This window comes from Lethenteron reissneri, chromosome 4, assembly GCF_015708825.2.
Source record: "Lethenteron reissneri isolate LAM-NWPU_2019-01 chromosome 4, ASM1570882v1, whole genome shotgun sequence".
Lineage (NCBI taxonomy): Eukaryota > Metazoa > Chordata > Hyperoartia > Petromyzontiformes > Petromyzontidae > Lethenteron > Lethenteron reissneri.
The window spans coordinates 5,157,762-5,176,975 of NC_083782.1; the positions used below are offsets into that span (position 1 = coordinate 5,157,762).

The 19,214-nt window shown below is 48.1% G+C and overlaps 1 protein-coding gene across 2 annotated transcripts; it reads right to left on the minus strand.

Moving 5' to 3' along the window:
* Positions 1-613: 613 nt before the first annotated feature.
* LOC133349516 (zinc finger protein 746-like) lies at positions 614-19,137 on the minus strand. 2 transcript variants are annotated; one of them, XM_061563046.1, is made up of 6 exons: positions 18,978-19,137; positions 10,536-11,198; positions 9,734-9,874; positions 9,251-9,400; positions 7,435-7,839; positions 614-6,259 (listed from the first exon to the last, which is right to left on the minus strand). In XM_061563046.1, exons 2-6 carry the CDS (start codon positions 11,146-11,148, stop codon positions 5,583-5,585), a joined length of 1,986 nt encoding a protein of 661 aa, XP_061419030.1. In that variant the 5' UTR covers positions 11,149-11,198; positions 18,978-19,137; the 3' UTR covers positions 614-5,582. The 2 variants fall into 2 exon arrangements, with proteins under 2 accessions (XP_061419030.1, XP_061419039.1); XM_061563055.1 differs by lacking the exon at positions 18,978-19,137 and adding an exon at positions 14,437-14,480.
* Between the last annotated feature and the right edge of the window lie 77 nt (positions 19,138-19,214).

Sequence of the window (19,214 nt, forward strand, 5' to 3'; positions counted from 1 at the left end):
TTTACTGTATTAAGTGAGGGGAAAAAAATTCAAGAGGCATGCTTTTAAATACAAGTTGAGGAGGGGAGGGGAAGGGGCTTGTCTGAATGGGGTAGCCAGGGGGATGGCCTGATGGTCCTGGGGAGCGGGGCTCAAAGAGAACAATGGTGCACATCGGCTCATGGTTGTGGCCGGTGTTAGCTGATAATAAGCATAAAAGTAAGCAATACTGGTAAACGCTGGGGATGTCAACACTCGGTAAAGTAGAATAGTACCTGTCAGATAAGATGGTACAAATATGTAGTTAAATCTTTTTTACATGGTTAATGACATCTTTCCAATGATTACTCAGTTTGTACCCATCGTCACGGTTGAAGTTATCACTGCCCCAACCCTTCCTTAACCACTCCACCACCCATTTTAATAACCCCACTCATTTAACTGAACCGCTATCATCTTATGTACGATTTTACAATTGTTGTAAAGTGTCTTTTGACTAAGGCGGCACATACAAGTCTGCATAAGATAAATGCCGGGAGGAAGCCATCGCCCATGTTGCTGTTTTTTCGGTCAACAAAAATAAATGTCCAAAATCCACACTGCGGAAAAACAGGAGGGCGCGGCGACGAGGAAGCGTGTTTGTAACATATTTATTATAACTTATAAAGCAGGCCGATTAGAAATAACTTGAAGACAGAACAGCCACCAAGAAGGCGGCTTGCATGACTGCGAGAGCACGCGTCGTCCGCTTGCTTTGAAAGAGAAAAATAAAATAAAATGATAATCACATGACCGAGTTCTAAAATGCGCTCGCTTACAAACAGGAGTAACTTATCCAGACATTATAATAAAACATTTTGCTTCTAGCGATAATGCGGAAAACTTTTTGATTACTTATCTTAAAATGACTTAAGCCAAAACGCAACCTGCGGCATTTTACACGTAACTCTATAGATACTGATGAGGAACAGTTATCAACCAATGGAAAACGCACATTAACCAAACGCATGGCGATGTGTTTACTATAAAACAAACGCACCCGTGGCATCGCAGTCATTGTAAGTCCACACGCCAAACAACAAAGCAGTAGGATGCACTCTAAATGTAAGCGTCTCTTTCATTTGAACCCAGGCACCTCTCAACTTTCTATACTCGAGAAATCTTGTGATTCAGTAGGGGCGTCATCAAGTCACATGCCAGGGCCATGAGACTTGAGCACAAGAAATAGTTCTGGGTCAAACGTTTTTTTCTTGTCTATCCAATGCACCACACGTTCAATTTAATTCCTCCTCGCAATGAGTCATGAACCCACCACTGCCCGTTAACCCTTGCCGCAATCTATTTAAAAAATAAACTCACTATGTTCATCATTTAACGCTGCCTTAAAAGTTTAAAAAACATAAGTCGGACATGTCGGGCAGTGCCTCTTCTTTTTAATGTGGGTGGGTGGTTGAAACGTTTTTTAGTTGAGTCAGTAACCATGGCAAACGCGGGACAGCTTTTTTTATTAAAAAAAATGTGCGTTTGTGCACCAATGGCAACGCCGTTGCTTGTGTTTTTGCTGTCTTCAGTTTTTTTTTATCAATGCTTGTTTGACATTTTTTTGTAAGAATTTAAATGTATGCGACAATTTCATTTCGCATACGACAAACCAAGATCCTCCAAAACTCAACGTAGGATGGTTCTCATCTGCATCAGCAGTCAGGAGTCGGTGGCTGAAATTCCACATTTCTATCGTGGGTAACCCAGTCTGAAAGTTACTCTCCATTCCTCACGTAAAAGCCACCGCTGCTCAATGTTTTTTTTTATCAATATCGAAGTAGTGATGGCGATAATGACGTGTCAATTTCACCTCTCCATCGTCATTTGAACTCGCGACCTTTACAACTGTGGGCTGAACGCTTGGATCACGGGAACGCCCACAACCGCCGCAGATATTGCCCCACGACCTTGGAACACGCGAGACGCGAACCGGCGGAGGGAGAAACGCTCCCATACAAATCACGGCGCACACTCGCGTGTGCCGCGCCCCGCTCGCGAGAATTTAGCTCGCGAATCCCCAAACGGCAACGCAACAGGTAATAAATTACACAAGAAACAATCATAAAATTCTTCTTTATGAATTTTAGCGCTTACAATTGGAAAGAGTAAAAGCCTAAAAAACGATGCAGTAGTACTCGGACAAAACCCGTCCGGATTGCCGTTGCCGCCGCCACCAATCTCCCAACCCCTTCCAACGCCTCGGTGATTCTCCTGGGATGCGAGGGAGGGGGGGGGGGGCTGTGCCCCGCCTGTGTGCCCCCCATTCAGAGGCAACTCCTCAGGATGGCTTGGAAGGCACTCAGCCAATGCCGTTGATGCCACCATCACTTCTGTTCCTTCTGCCAGATCCCACAGCAGTTTGCATTTGACCTCCAAGGACTGCTCTTAGTATCATCCAATTCATATATTTTTTTCACCGAGTGGAGGAGTGGACATATAAGGTGCCTGCCCCCCACCCTCATGGTGTTCCATGTTCATTGTATCCTAAAATCAACACTGCTCCCACGCTGGCATCATAACATATTTGCTTGTTAAACACTGCAACGCTTACCGGTATCGCATTCCTCATGAATTTCTTACGAGATCTGTATACGTCGACAGCAATGACCACGACCATCAGTAACACAAATCCCAATAGGCGGAACCTGCCCACTTCGAACACATGCCACAGCAGTCACGCCGTTGATTAGACAAACCCTCGCTAATAAACACATTTAAATGTTGACTGAAATCTTTCGTGACTGCAGGAATTCATATTCTTTTGAGTCTTTTGGTAAAATCACGTAGATCGATCGTCATCAGGAGGAAAGCTGCCGAGTCTGCCTCAGCAGCTTTCCCCCTTTTTTTTCCTCCTGATGACGATCGCTTGTGGTGATATCGAAACGTCGTGGTTTTTGTTCATTTTATTTTTATTAATTTGAACCTATCTACGTGACTTTACCGAAAAACCCAAAGAACATAAACACATTTAATTGATTAAACCAGCAGCCTAAGTCTTTGCGATTTATTTAGCAGGAGTGTCTTGCATTTGGATGCTCGGCAAACTGCTTTGCGTGCAATTTGCATCGCGATGAGGAAAACTAAAAAAAACATGGAGTGCTCCTAGTAAACCCACGCACACAAAGGAGGGGGGGGGATAATATAGCGCTCAAAAGCCCATACGTATAAACTTAACCGCTACCAACTTGCACTAAACTCTCACCCCGTGTCTGTCCCATAGCTCCAGAGATTGAGGACTTTCTCACGATGAGCTCCATGCGCTTGAAAAACGATTACGTACCACGACAGGCGCGGCTCGGGGCGAGACAGTCGATGCGCTTCCATGGCACATTTGGAACCGTGCTGGCTCTGAGCTCGCACCGGGATGGGCCACCACACACCCCGTAGCAACCTGGAGTCAGCTGCAACCAATCCCATCGAGGTCCAACAGCAAGGTGTTCCTGATACCTTAGCTCTCTCCCGTTCCGCTGATGTACGTGTACATCATCGGTTTTTATTCCGATAACGTTCCGATGATGTACGTCATCGGAACGGAACCAGAAGTAAAAGTAACTTGACTGGTAACTTGACTGCCAGAAGGCGTGCCACAGTTTGGCACCAGCTATCGCAGAGTGTGGTCGTGTCACTACAGTTCTCTGCTGTGGTATTTAAAAACAGTGGCACTACACCTCTCAAAATACATTTCACTCGGATAGCTTATGCGTGCCGAGATTCAGTGGTGAACGGGACCCACCCTGCAACTTGCCGTCGTCTCGGAACACAAAAGGGGTTAAATAAAAATATCTGCGTTCTACGACCCCTGACCCAGCTGCGATGTCACGGGGTCACCGGCAAAGTGAGATGCGCTTCGTTAAATCTCTCGCCAAGTATTAACTTCTCCTGCACTCCAGGGGTAGTCGTTGACAGTGAGTCCGAGTGGACGATGTTCAGGACCTCGATTGTGGATGTAGCTGCGAAAAGCTGTGGCCTGCCATTGCGGCAACCCTAGGAGTCGCTGGTGGACACCTGAGGGAAGCTGTCAAGTTGAAGGTTTTCCCTATCACCAGACCTCATCTTTCTCTGTCGCCAGGGAAAGGGAGGTCTGGACCGCCCTACTCATCATGCTGCCACAACCCTTACCAGGACAAGAGGATTGAGAAACGAACGAACAAAAAAAACCTATCTTAACAAACGTCGATGTTTAAGCTCCGATAACAGCCTTGTAAATGTTTTTGGGACCATCACTTTCCAACCGCGACCGTACGACTTTGATGTTAACTCGAGGTCATGCTCGTTACTCATTGCAACGCTGAGTCGACCTAGGGGAGGCCCACGACTAGTTCAAATATTTTCCACTTGTTATTGGTTGAGTGGGAATTTAACGGGTTCATAGCGCAGTGCGCAAACTACTACACTACCGCTCCGCACATACACACACACACCCGTACATACATACATTGACAAGCATACATACAAACGCGCAATGCAGACAAATAGTTACACAAACAATTATGCACACCCATAAAACAGACAATCAACACCTCCATAGACTGTACATAGACTGTTAGGGCAAGTGTTATTAGCAAGCACCTATTAAGGCCAAACACGAAATTCAGTGGGTGTGGCCAGTTCTTTGCCTAGCCGCCGATGTCTCCCCCATGCTGATGTTTACCCACTGTACCAGGTACGCACTCAAGGCCGAGTCAGCCTACGAGAGGCTCAGAACCGGTTCAGATGTCACTCCCTACTGATGTTAGCCAAGGCCGGGAATCGAACTTAGGTGGCCTGGGTTCATAGCGTGGCATGCTAACCACTACCCCACCGCTCCCCCCCAACACATGTGAAGACTGAAATACACATGGACACGTGTTACCAAGCAGAGCAGCACTCCTTACCACCCCATCCCATCGTGTCGCTTCTACCCTTCTCATCTCCACACACTGGTGTCAAGCCCGCCGCATTGACCACGAGGTCAACGGTGCGAGGCTCGCCGTCCGTCCCGTTTAGTTCTCCTACGCGCTGTCTGTTCGTCTGTCCATAGTTCCATCCGCCCGTGTATCTGTGCAATCATCTCTTCACCTACCCACCCGCCTGCCCATCTGCCTGTCTGCCCATTAACTTATTTATCCGCGTCGGTCCACATGCAACCAGGCGTCTTTATCTTTCCTTTGCACAATCTGTATATCCATCTGTTTGCTTATATTTCTCCTGTCCATCTCTGTACCTGTCTATCCACTTTGTAGTCTGTCCGTCAGTCTATTTGTCTGCCCATGCATATGTCCATCTGTTCGTCAGCGGTGTCTGTCCCTCCATTCCACCATCTGCCTGTTCATCTTTCTACCCATGTATTTGTCCTGCCATTCATTCACCTACCCATCCATTTGGCTGTTCATCATTCTGCCTATGTGCTCATCTGCTCCTCCATCAGTCTGTCTGTCGGTCCGTCAGTCCGCCCACCCATCTCTTGTCGCTTCTCCACTCAACCCTCCCCCACTCCATCCCTCCTCCCCTCAAGCACGGAGACGATTCCCGAACTTCTCTCCGTTTAAAGCGGCCGGCTCGATCGGGCGCCGGCGTCACCGTCACGTGAGCTGCAGCCCCGGCGGCACTGGCTCCACCGTCACTCCGCTGCCGCCGCCAACGCCGCCACCACCGCCGCCGCTGTGCCGGTGGTGCCGCACCGTACGCTTGTGCCGCTCTAGGATCCACGCCTGCGAGAAGCGTCGCCCGCAGTCGGCGCAGGCGAAGGGCCGCTCGCCCGTGTGGGAGCGCGCGTGACGCGCCAGCAGCCACGCCTGCGTGTAGCGCTTGCCGCACATGTCGCAGTGGAAAGGTCGCTCGGCGCTGTGCTCGCGCCGCTGGTGCACGCGACGCAGCGTGGCGCTCGCGAAGCACCGCCCGCACTCCACGCACACGAACGACGTGCGTGCCGACGCCGGACCTCCCGCCACCGGCGGGGGCTGCGTCACCGATCCCGGATCCTGAGCGCCGCCCAGCCCGTCCTGCCGGCGCGGCGGCGCTTTTGGCAACGGCTGGCAAGCGCCGCCGTTCAGCCCCGACGACGACGGGGGCGGGGCGGCACCGTCCATCTGGCCGCAGCCGAGGCTGTAGATGGACGGCTTGGGTGGCAGGAGCGTCGCCTCGGTGCAGAAGCCGACCACGTTTATGGGGTGGAAGGCGTACGCCTCGTCCGGGAAACAGTTCCTCGTGAAGACGCTGCTGACGCCGCCGATGCCACCGACATTACCGCGTTTGTCACCTGCGGTGGTCGGGAAGGGGGGGGGCAGAGAGAGGGGGAGGAGAGAGCCTTTTTTTCTTAACAAGTGAATACCCAGTCAACAGTGCGCGTAACACCGCCCGTCGCATGGTTCGCATGTTGGCTGTTCGCGGCATTTCCAACGGCGGTGCTATCGAGACCCCGTGTCCACGGTTACATTTAGAATGCATCCTCTTTCTGTAACTAACGCGACAAGCACCAGAAAATCGAAACCTCGCGCAAAACATCGCCAAAACCGGGAGCCGGAGCGGGGCTCGCACGCCGCGTCTTCACAACAAGGAGAGAACGACGTGGCGCTTGTCCACGTGCCGATCGGAGATGGGTACCATGTCACACACTTAGAGATTATGCCGCCACCCCGGCCTGACACTGGGCTCACTCCATCTGGAAGTGCATTATCACTCGAAGTGACATCACGGGAAGTGGCACCTGCTTGTCATCATCCATCGTTTCAGTAGGTGCGATGGTGCGAGGCTTCGGGTAATAATGAGTGGGTCGTCGGCACAAACAGGCGACACTTTGCACAAATTCACATTGTGTCTCTTTGCATCACTGTAATACTCAAACATTTGGGACCTGGCTCGGCTTAACATGGCCTTGGTCAGTAACACATCAGAAGAGAGGTAAGAAAGACCACTGCCTGTGACATCGTTTCCTGCGACGTGACTTCACACAGCATCACTTCCTGATCGAACGTGCACGCAGGCACGCGGCCGGGGGAATCGCGGCGTCTTCACGACAGCCTGGTGCTCTAAGAATGGCCCCAAAACCAAATGTACCAATTATCGTCATTAGTATCATCATCATCATCACCGTGACAGGAACACCACCGACCGGCGCGTCCACAACAACCAAGCTGCAACCGCTCCGCCACGGTCAGAACAGCGCCACCCATGGCTGCACGGGAGCGGTGGCGGTGACCCGACCCAGCGCGTGTGCCAGCGAGCGCCGATGCCGCGCCAGGCTGCCCGACTGCGAGAAGCGCACGCCGCAGGGCGCGCAAGCGAAGGGCCTCTCTCCCGTATGCGTGCGCGCGTGACGCCGCAGGTCCGACGTCTGCGCAAAGCCCCTGCCGCAGTCGGCGCAAGCGTGGAGGAGGGGGGGGCGGTGGCGGTGGCCTCCGACCCCCTGTGCGGCGCGGATAAACCGCCCGTCACCTGTCTGCACCAGCTCCGTGCCGGGCGGCGGGGCATCGCCGGCGCCGTGGATCGCCCCCGTGTCCTCGCCCGGGCCGAGGGGGTGGTACGACGCCGCTGCCGCCGTCGCCGCCGCGTGCTCGTGATGGTGGTGGTGATGCACGTGCCCGTACGGGCCCTCGCCGCTCCTCGCGAGCAGTCGGGATGGCTCGGCCGAGGCCGGGTGGTGGTGGTGGTGGTGCCAGTCGGCGGTGAGCGGCGGTACTGGCGGTGGCGGTGTCTGCTGCGGTGGCTGCTGCTGCGGAGGCTGCTGCGGTGGCTGCTGCTGCGGAGGCTGCGGCGGCGGAGGTGGCGTGGGGCCGTGAGAGGAGTGGCGGCTCGGTCTGGGGCTGCCGCGGAGGGAGTTGCGACGCTGCCGGTCGCTTTCTTCGGGCGGAAAGCGAAAGGATTTGGGAATTAAGGGATGAACACACGTAATGCCCTTGCAGCGCGACAACACCAGAACCAAGAGTGGAGTTGATGTTTTTAAGCCCAAGAACAAATGAGCCGTAATGCGCTCAATCTCGTCACATCACCGAAGCTAAGCAGGCTTTTAACCTGGATAGAGCATGGTTGGGTGACCACCACGCACAGATTTCAATTGACCTCAGATCGCTCGGTTCAAAGTGCATTTCACCAACCGGTGCTTTAACAATGGTCAATGTTGATGAGCATATTTAAGTGATTTTAATTTGATATTCACAACAATGTCACTCATCTACCCAGGAAAAAGTGTCACGAAGTCTAAAATATATCTTATTAAAGAAGAGTCAAATCTTGACTTAAAGCTTTCTGGACTGCAGGAATTCATACCCTTTGGGTCTTTCGGTAAAGTCACGTAGGTAGAAAAGTAATAAAAAATAACGACGTTTCGATCGCAACACGAGCAATCGTCTTCAGGTGACAAAATAAGCTGTGATTTCTTCATTATTTTTCTATCTACGTGGCTTTACCGAAAGACCCAAAGAGTATAATAAAGCAGGGACCTGCATTGCCACGTTTTGCTAACTCACAAGACAGGAAAGCACCCAGAGAAAACCCTCAGATGTTCTAACAACAAGGTCTGGTCATGCTCTTGAAAGTTAATTGAAAGTAACTTTCTGCTTAGACGAATATTCAAACTCACAACAGACATCCCAGGACACACAGTGCAGATATGTACGCACAATATAATAGCTACTAGCATTTTGAGTCTTACATCTGTGCTTTAAAGATTCAACATTGGCCAGCACATGTTCATGCATTTAAAATGTCGCATATTTATATAACCCCAAAGAACAAGCATCTCCAATCCTGTAGTTAAGCACCTGGGCTGTGTTCCGGACTGTCCAAATTGAGTTACAAGTTTCGTTTGAGAAGTATAAACTTTTGTATATTTGTCTCTTTCCCAAAATATATCCAGATTGTACCATCGGCATCTCAACACGAGATGAAGAATCCGTTCGGATCTCCTGAAAGAGCAGCGCAGCCCACTGCGTTGGAGAACAGCCCACGGAAGCGGATATTACAGAGCTACCTCCGAGATCCCTTCAAGCGATATCGGGTCCACACAGGATGCAGGTAAGAGTAAGTTCAACACACGATCGTCGAACTGATACAAGTTTCTCACGATTGGCACGTAGGCAAATTAAGCGGTGGCCGTGCCAAGGCTATGAAATCACGACTCTTGAGAAGCCAGTTTTATCACAGGGGCTGCAACCTGGATTCAAACCCAAGGTCTCAACGGTGCCTGGACACTAATCTACAAGGCGAGAGCCGTTGGTGTCGTTTTACATTGCGTCTTCCTCCAGGGGCTCACCGTTGTAGAATTTCTCCGTCTTCACAGTCGTTGCCTTTTCCCAGTGGCTGCTGCCACCGCCGCTGCTGCTGCTGCAACATCGCCCGCCTGTGCCCGGCACGCCATGCGTCTCCATGGCGACCACGCCCTCCCGAGCGTCGTCCGCCAAGTCTGCGGCAACGCGAGCGGAGCGACGACGGCGCGCGGTCAGCGTAATGGACGCTTAGGGCCAAGCAGGGCCAGGGGTGGAGTTAACGGTGCGTTCAATGGGCACCGACGTCGGTCGGCACGTGACGAGTACGCTGCGTCACCGCGTCATCTACGCGCGTCTCGACTCGTTCATTGTGCGACACCAGAAAGCACGGCTTCCGCGGTTGAAAAACAACACTGGCGCCTCTCAACCCGTGCCGGGCTTTACTCGGGCACGGCCCTGGTGCGGCTCGGTTGTACCGACCCACACGTACATCACGTGGGTCGGTACCGCAGTCACCCCACCTCACTCACCTTCCCCACACTCCTCCACGGCTGGCGCCATCCCCTCACCCCACTCCTGCCCCATGTGCCGTCCACCGGCCTCATTCTCCGACATCTTCACCGACTCCTCGTGGTGGAACGCCTCCGCCTCAAACGACTCGGCCACCTCCACTACGGGCGCGTTCAAAACAGACACCGAGAGAAGCAAACGTTAACCTTGCCTGGGAAATTTCACAAGTTAGAGATCGGTGCTATCGGTCTATTATTGGATAAAGAGCCCACCCAAGACACCGGACTATAAGGCTACTGTTAATGGAATCTGGTTTGTCAGTATATTAGTGGCTGGAGACCCAACTAACACTAGTCTGCCAATCCAGTGTTATGAAGTCTGCCACTGTTGTCTAATAATTGCATCAGACCAGTGTGTCAGTCTGTTGCTGAGAGACCCACCCAGAGACCAATGTGCAATTATACTGTAACTACTTTAAACTATTTTCTTTATTTTACCAGGTAAGGCCCACTGAGCTCTTTTTCAGAAGCGACCTGGCCACAAATGATAGCTCAACGAAGTGGGTTATCACGTATGTATTTATAGCAGACAAATACTCCAAACGTATGTTGATTCTAAATGTGGATGGAAAAATCTGGAGAAAAATTCCCACGACCAAGGGGAAAGAAACATGCAAACTCAAAACATACAACGGTCAGGATTGAACCCACGACCTCCTCCATACCAGGAAAGGCAGTTAACATCTCGCCACCGTGGCGCCTACGGTACCATGAGCAGAGAGCAGTGTGTCGCTCTATCAGTCTGTCGTGTAAAGCATCCCACCTTCCTCCGACATGGTGGTGGTGTTGAGGTAGGGGCTGCCTCCCCCCTCGCTCGGCCCCACGGCACTGTCTCCGTGCACCAGCGAGTCCAGGCAGCGGAATCTCTGCGCCGACTGCAGCAGCTCGCGGCTCAGGGAGCTCAGCGTGGCCACGATGGCGTCGAGGACGGCGCGACTCGCCAGGACTCCTTCGCAACGGGGGGCGCACCCTCCCAGCTCCTCATCATCCTCCTCCTCCTCATCACCACCGTCATCGTCCCTCGCTCGCTCCTCCTTCCCGTCGCCATCGTCTTCGCCGTCTCCGGACAGCGGTCCCCGGCTGCGGCGGCGGCCTCGTCGGCGCTGGCGCCACCACCACCGCTGTCGCTGCCGCGGCGCCAACGCGCGCACGAGACGGCGCAGCACGGCGTAGAAGGCGAAGGGCAGGCGGTCGCGGGCGGCGCCCAGCAGCTCGGCCGTCACCTGCGCATCCTCGGCGCACGCCAGCAGCTCCTCGTAGTCGCTGATGCCCAGCTCGCGCTCCATGGCGTCGGCGAACGTGGGCTTCATGCCGCGCGTCGCCAGCCACGCCGGGAAGTCCCCGCGCGGGTCCGGCTCTGCCACGGCGCACGCCATCGCTGCAACGTCGCGGTTCGGTTCGCTGGCTCGTTAATTAACGACGATGCCTGCAAAGAGAGTGACAGTGGGTGGTCCCCAGTCAATGTCGCCACACAACTGGGGCAGAATTTCTTCCTTTGTACGGCAACAGTGAGTCTGTCCATTTAAAATTTTTTTCATAAATCTGACCGTCCAACCAGATTTTATTTCACCAGGAGGGAGAAACAATGCATAGCTCTCTGATATGTTTTCGGGTTGCACCGTGTGTTGCTTGGTGTAATATCCGACGATCCACTGCACATGCTGTTAACTTCTTTAGTAACTGCCTTCAGTTCGGCAAGGCTTACCTGAGTTATCTCAAAGACCAAACATAGTGAGGTCTGAACCGAATTCGGTTCCCAAAGATGCTCCCAGCACAAGCAGCTTAATGCTGGACGTCGTGCTGAACAATACGTAGTAGAAACTGCAAACACATCGAAAACCTACTTGGTAAAACCCATTAAGATAAGTATGAACCGTGGTCTTGTTTACAAGTATGACCTGGGGTTAAATAAAATAACAAATATCGTGACATCAAATAAGTGAAATAACAAATACATTCCAACTGCGCCATCTGTGATGTGCTGTAACAATACGAACAATAAGTCGGTGATCTCTGAGGGCATGTTCCTTAGCAACTGCTGCCATAGCGTGTTGTTATGGCAATGTGAATTACCCATCATAGCTAAGGTCCCATGACCTTAGACATAATATATATAGCCTCACCACTGGCTGTGTTGTTGAATGTCTCATTTCTCTGAAGGCAAATAAATGTTTGCTCTTCCATATCATGTAAATGCTAAACCTTCTCATAAAGCGTCACATGATCACGAGAGGATTACACTACCAATTGAAACTCTCACAGAGAGCATTAAATAATGACCCGAGGAAGACAATGTCACAGAACTACTTCTGAAGTTATTTTCAATTGCCTCATCCATACTGCATGGCACACCTCCCATGCCCTGATCATCACGTGGCAATGACACAAACAATTATTACATCCTCAGAGCCACAAGGAAGAGTCACCAATGCTTGTGCAAGCATTTTCAACTTATAAAAAAATTACTTATTTACCAAGGGTATAAAGCCAACACACCGATTACACCGTATATGTTTAGCAATGGGTGGAAACCAGAGAACCCTGCGGAAATTGATGCAGAACAGGAGGAGGACATACAAACTCCACTCACTGACAAATAGCCTTAACAGACTTTTGGAGCAAGTGCTGTTAGCGAGCACCTATGAAGGCCGGCACAGCACACAAGGGGTGGGGTGAAAACAAACGCACACAATCACTTGAACGCACACTCTTGAGATCATACACTCTTCCCACAGAAAGGTTCCCGAGTTAGAAATCGAACCCAGGTCCTTCTTGCTGAGGCACATGTGTTGATGCTGCGCCTCCCTGCCACCCAACTTGAGGACTTATTAAACTTGTCATTCAACTTATTAAACTTGAGAACCCGAATTTATCGCAGGTTACGTCCGTCATTAAACACAACAAATATAAATGTTTCTCATATACATGTACATTACAGGCCTCTTGTCGTTCCACTGCTGAATGCGATCCTCCCGGTGCCATGTTGGCTGAGGGTTACTTGACCAATTAATTCACCACGCTGGTCAGTGTGGGATAAAGGCGGTCAGCATAGATATGGAAAAGTAAATCACTGCAGCCATTTGATTGTATCTGCACTTTTCACTCCTGAGCGCCACAGCAGCCTAAAACAACTGTTTTAGGTATGGAGACTGACCATTAAGGCACTATTCACATCTGTGAAAACGACTGTATATCAGTGAAAAATAGCTCTAAAGATCAGCGGGTTACTCCGAGTATATATACAAATTCTGATTCATGTAAATTCTAACGTAGTAGCATTTTGATTTAAAGCTTTCGTGACTGCAGGGATTCATATTCTTGGTTCTTTCGGTAAAGTCACGTAGAAGGGAAACAATAAATAATAAAAAATATAAAACAATAAAATTCTCACGACGTTTCGACTGCAACACAAGCAATCATCATCAGGTTATGAAAAACACAGCAATCATCATCATCCTGATTATGATTATCCTGATGATGATTGCTTGTGTTGCAGTCGAAACGTCGTGAGAATCGTATTGTTTATTTTCATTTCATTGTTTCCCTTCTACGTGACTTTACCGAAAGAACAAAGAATATAATGTCGTAGCAATTGTGTTATCGGGGCGAGGCCAAGTCACACATCACATGTATACATTGTTTATATTCCATTGAGTTCTGGTAAGGTCGGCATCCCAATACATTCCCTAATCAGACGCAACTTTTTATTTCTCACGCATCCGTCCGAGTGAATTCCATACTCCATTGGGCGACGAACGCTCAAGTAAAAGAAAAACACAACCCTTTGAACACTGCAAGCTTCTCATTTACCGACCCTAGTGACAATTACGCTGTATATGACGGTGATAAATGATATATCTGCGTCTGATGATGCTGGTGATGGCGACTTGAATATGATGATGGTGCGAACTTCTTTTGCACAGTACGCAGCCAACCGTACTAATCGGAGGTACAGGGGACGACTTTTGAGAGGCGTTTCGTTGATAATCGTGAGGAATAAAATTGTGATAACGGTGACGACGTTAAGGATAATAGTACTGACGACGATGATGATAATGGTGGCGTTCTTGGTAATTATGGTAATGGTGCTGAACGTGGTTAAGGACATGACCTGATAACAATCGTGGTGACTACGACTGATCATGCCGATGACGACGGTGGTGGTGGTGGTGACGAACACGAAGAAGGTGATGTAATGATCATAATAGTAACGGAAATAACGATAATTATTATATAACGGTGTTAACGATGGTGGTGATGTGCAATGATGGTCGCGGCTTTTGGGTCACAATTACGACGGCGATTCTCTCGTTAGAAGGACTGCAACGCCCGAGACAATGCGACCGCTTCGTGCCGCGTCACATTACACAATCACAAAGGGAGGAACACTTTTTAAAAAGAAATCGGCGTTTGCGGAGCCCTTTTAAAAATTCATTTCCAGAGCCCGACAACCCAGGCCCCGAAAGAGGCCCCCCTCAATAAACCACCTCCACGTATTTCAACGCCTCCCCCCCCCCCCCAGCAACAAGCAACACCGCACGCATCTATCCCAACCCTGGCACGTGTCGCACACACTTCGTTACAAACGTTCGGCCCTAATCGTTCACGTTTAGTGCAAGAGAGTTTGGGAGTAACATGAAAAACTCGACCGCCCGCTCCGCTACCTTTTATGCAGCTGCTCCCGCATGCTGTGACCCCACGCCCCCCCCAGCACCACACGGACCAATCAGAACGCCGCTTGCTCGGCGACCAATGGCGAGCGACGTCATTGGCCGGCCAAACAGGCGCGAGATTTTTTTGTTTGTTACCGAGACTGGTGGTCAAAGATCCCATGACGTCATTGGCGGCGAAATATGCAATGACGTCATGTCACCATTCCTTGCAATGTTAATTTAAAGTATGAACAATCAGAGTAGGTATTCTTGGTTCTTTCGGTTAAGTCACATAGAAGGGAAATTTAAAAAAAAAATATTGCTGTGGATTTCACACCTGATGATGATTGCTTGTGCTGCAGTCGAATCGTCGTGATAATTTTTATTGTTAAAATTTTATATTATTTTATTATTTCCCTTCTACGTGACTTTACCGAAAGAACCAAGAATATGAATCCCTGCAGTCACGAAAGCTTTAAATCGGAGTAGGTGTTTACCCCTTTCTGGCAATAAAACGGCAGGTGTTCAGATGTTCGAACACCAAATATAAACCTTTTGAACGCAATCAAGTACTGCGTTAACCACACACACACGTACTTGTGGTAAACATACAAACATGCTCTGATAACACTATGTAACACGATGTTTGTTCCTGGGTAGTAAGTGTTATTTTCTAATTGCTTACGCTTCAAAAATAGAGAAAATCTATATTATTCCCCACAAACTTTACTTTTGTGACCAGGACTTTATGTGAGGGAAAGACACAAATGCACACCGCGTTTTCCCATTGAAAATAGGTACATTTCTAAATATCACTGTCCTGGTCACAAAAGCAAAGTTTGTGGGGAATAAAAAACATTTTCTGTACTTTTGAGGCATAAGCAATTAGGAAACAACACTTACTACCCAGGAACATTTTTTTATTTGTTAGTGTTATTAATGGAGTGGATTAAATTTGCTTTTGAGTCCTGGTCACAAAAGCAAAGTTTGTGGGGAATAATTGCCACTTTCTGTACCTTTGAGGCATAAGCAATTGGAAAACAACACTACCCAGGAATTTCGATTTAAAGCTTTCGTGACTGCAGGGATTCATCTTCTTGGTTCTTTCGGTAAAGTCACGTAGAAGGGAAGTAATAAAATAATAAAAATAAAACATAATATGTTTATTAATAATAAAAATAAAACATATGTTTATTATGTTTTATTTTTTAATTATTTTATTATTTCCCTTCTACGTGACTTTACCGAAAGAAACCAAGAAGATGACAAAATGTTTTTGTTACACAGCGTATAATATAAAAGGCAACATTATGTAGCTGCTCACCCCGAGCTATACATCCTTTGTGCTATTCGCCTTTTGGAGTTCTCTGGTCTGACACTTGTGAGACAAAGCCTCTCAGTGCCTCTGGTGTAGGCCATATATTACCAGAGCTTGTTTTTGTTTGAATGTTCACCACACGTACGTGTGTGTGTGTGGTTAATCCAGTACTTGATCCCTTGCAAAAGGTTTCTATTTGGTGTTTGAACATCTTAACTGTTTTATTGCCAGAAAGGGGTAAAACCTATTCTTATTGTTCAGAATGTAAATGTGTTCTTGGTTCTTTCGGCAAAGTCACGTAGATGGGAAATAATAAAATAAATCATAATAAAATACAATTCTCACGACGTTTCGGCCACAACGCAAGCCGAGGACAGCTGCTTGCGTTGTGGTCGTGAGAATTATTTTATTATTTTTCTATATATTTTTTATTTTTTTATTTCCCTTCTACGTGACTTTACCGAAAGAACCAAGAAGATGAATTCCTGCAGTCACGAAAGCTTTAAATCGAAATGTAAATGTGATTTACATATACGATGAAAAATATAATTACCGTCGTGAATTGTGCGTAGATTAGTAAAAATAAACCACCACATATTCGTCTATAAACACCGTGGTAAAATATGTAATAGGCGACGTTTCGGCCGAAGGCCCTTCTCCATGGTTACTGTACGTGTGTAGTGTACGCTGGGGGAATATTTAACCTAAACCCCTGTGTACGTCCAATCCAAGGATAAAGTGGACATTCCATAATCTTAGGTTTTTTCGGTAAAGTCACGTAGGTAAAACATTAAAATTAATAAAAGTAAAATAAAATAAAAATCACGACGTTTCGGAGGCAACACAAGCTTCCGTCTTCCGTTGCCTTCGAAACGTCGTGATTTTTATTTTATTTTTATTAATTTTAATGTTTTACCCACGTGACTTTACCGAAAAAACCTAAGAATATGAATCCTTGCAGTCACGAATACTTCAAATCTGGACATTCCATGTTCACATGGCGAGTCACGGCATGTCCTCAATAATGCAAGCCCCCCCCCTTGTCAATCCACTGATGGATGAAGGAATCCTTTGCGCCGTATGGGGCATGGGAGTTGTTTGACCATACTTCACCACACGGGTCAATGGGGGTGGGGGGAAGAGCTGAATGGCTCACAGGGCTTTACCAAATAAATGAAATTAAATAAATGAAATGTCTAGGACCGGTTCAAATGTCACTCATTTGGTTGGAAATCGAACTCGGGTGACCGGGGGCTCAGTGCTCTAACCACCGCTTCGCCTCGTAAATTATACCAAGTGGTGGAAATTCCATGTTCACAAGTTCAAGTTCATTTATTAGGTATAGCCCTGTGAGCCATTTGGCTCTTGAATCGAGTGCAACCGCAACAAACAAAAAACATGAACAAGAAAACATCTTAAAGTGAATATGTGACCGAGTGCAAACAGAAAATCCAAGAAAAGACAGCAAAATATTGCAGAAAAAACACCGTAAACCAACGCTGTGTGGAAAAATCCCAGTGGGATGCAAGTCAAACAACAACAACAACCACAAGGCAACTTAGATTAAGGCCATCAGTCTTACTCCGTACTACAACAAACATGGCCAAACCAAAAAACTTTTCGAAATCACCAAAATATAGCCATGAAAGCAATGTAACAGTGATCATAGGAACTGTGACAGAATTTTCACAATAAATGACATAAACAACATGTACTACCAAATTCTGCAGCCATAGCTGGCTGCATGAGTCACTCCACAACAATAGGAGCATCAGTCGGAGTATCAACATTTTTCAATCCACCTTTAAGATCAGCGCACTAAATCAAAACACAGATCATACTTTGCAGCGATCATCCGGAGCGAAACATTGTATTTTAGGCCACTGAATAGCAGTGTCAGCTAGGGGTGTAACAACTCCTCTAGAGCAGTTTTGAGTGAAAACCTCACAGGTAGTGACTCAAGTTACAATTTATTGGCAACAGCATTCCAGACCCTGGGGGCATCAATAACAAAGGCCCTTCCTCCAGTATATGCACGGCAATAGGGAATATGAAGCTGGTAAATGAGCGTAGACCTTAGGTCAAATTTGTTCTTTGAAACAGAGAGGAGATCTAGCAGGTAATCTGCGGATTTTTGTAAGTACATCATGAATAAATAAGATCTGGTGCACAAGCCGTCGAACATTGAGAGATGTTAAGTTTGACCCAATGTAGAGATCGCAGTGGTGAGTCCTATATGGGCAGTTCAATGCAAATCTTAAGGCCGAGTGATACATTGAGTCAAGCTTCTCAGTACAATACTTGAGGCTGATTTATACACAATGTCACAGTAATCAAGTAGAGGCAGTATGGTAGCTTTTATCAATTCCAAATGGAACATAGGAGGGAAGCAGTGCTTGTGTCGATACAGAAAACCAATTTAAAATGTTGTCTTTTTACCAATATAATCAATGTGATCTTCAAAATTCAGTTTTGAATCCAGAATGACCCCAAGATACTTATAGATCTTGACTTGCTCTATTTGATCATTATTTAAGGAATGTAATTGGGGGAAAATAACTTCTCGCTTTAGTCCTGGTGAGAAGCATAGCACCTTGGTTTTGGCAGGATTTAGGACCTGGTCTTCACCTGAGGACGGCTGCTTGCGTTGTGGCCGAAACGTCGTGAGAATTATTTTAATGGTTTTTATTATTATTTTATTATTTCCATTCTACGCGACTTTACCGAAAGAACCAAGAAGATGAATCCCTGCAGTTACGAAAGCTTTAAATCGAGATTTAGGACTAGTTTAAGAGCAACTTGCTGATGTTGTAGTTTGTTTAAATCACCCTGGAGCTTAGCAATCACGTCATCAGCAGTAATCAGTATCGTGTCATCTGCAAATAGACTTAGCCTGGAACATGACTGATGGCAGTATAACTTTGCCCTCGATTATCAAACAAATAACTCGTGTCCACGTAGAGTGTATGACAATGTCCACACTAAATGTTGAACGTCCCGGTCTAATTAGTCCAGTGTCTGTGGTGTAGCCCAATCAGTTTAACATTTCGGCTTTCATGACGAGTAATTATTACATCATCACTTGTGAAGTAGCATCCTAATTCCCCGGTATAAATTGGTGCCTCGTTACAAATAGCGAGAGGTGACGGCTTGTGAAGAGAGAGGGGGGGGGAGTGGGGTCTTCATCCAGCAGTGGATGGACCACGACCTGACGGCGGATTTAACGAGCCCTTACCGTGTGCCGATGACGATGTCAACGATGGAGTGCCCGTGATTACAACAAATTAATACAACTAAACGTCGTGAGCTCATTTGCTTTGTCAGATTTGGAGTCAAATAAGTTGGTGGCCAGTAACCGACGACGGCGGCGGCGACGTCTGGAGCTGGTGAGGTGGGAACGCCGTCGAAAGTCCTCGAGAGAGTCGAGACAACATCGCCGCCATCTTACGTAGGGAGAGAGAAGGGGGGGGGT

Bases quoted from the DNA above. Each gene is read 5' to 3' on its own strand.
- LOC133349516 (XM_061563046.1), bottom strand. From the start codon at position 11,148: ATGGCGTGCGCCGTGGCAGAGCCGGACCCGCGCGGGGACTTCCCGGCG. The intron at 9,875-10,535 runs GTGGGATGCTTT...ACGCGCCCGTAG, and splicing joins CACCACCATGTCGGAGGAAG to TGGAGGTGGCCGAGTCGTTT. The intron at 9,401-9,733 runs GTGAGTGAGGTG...GCGTTGCCGCAG, and splicing joins CGTGGAGGAGTGTGGGGAAG to ACTTGGCGGACGACGCTCGG.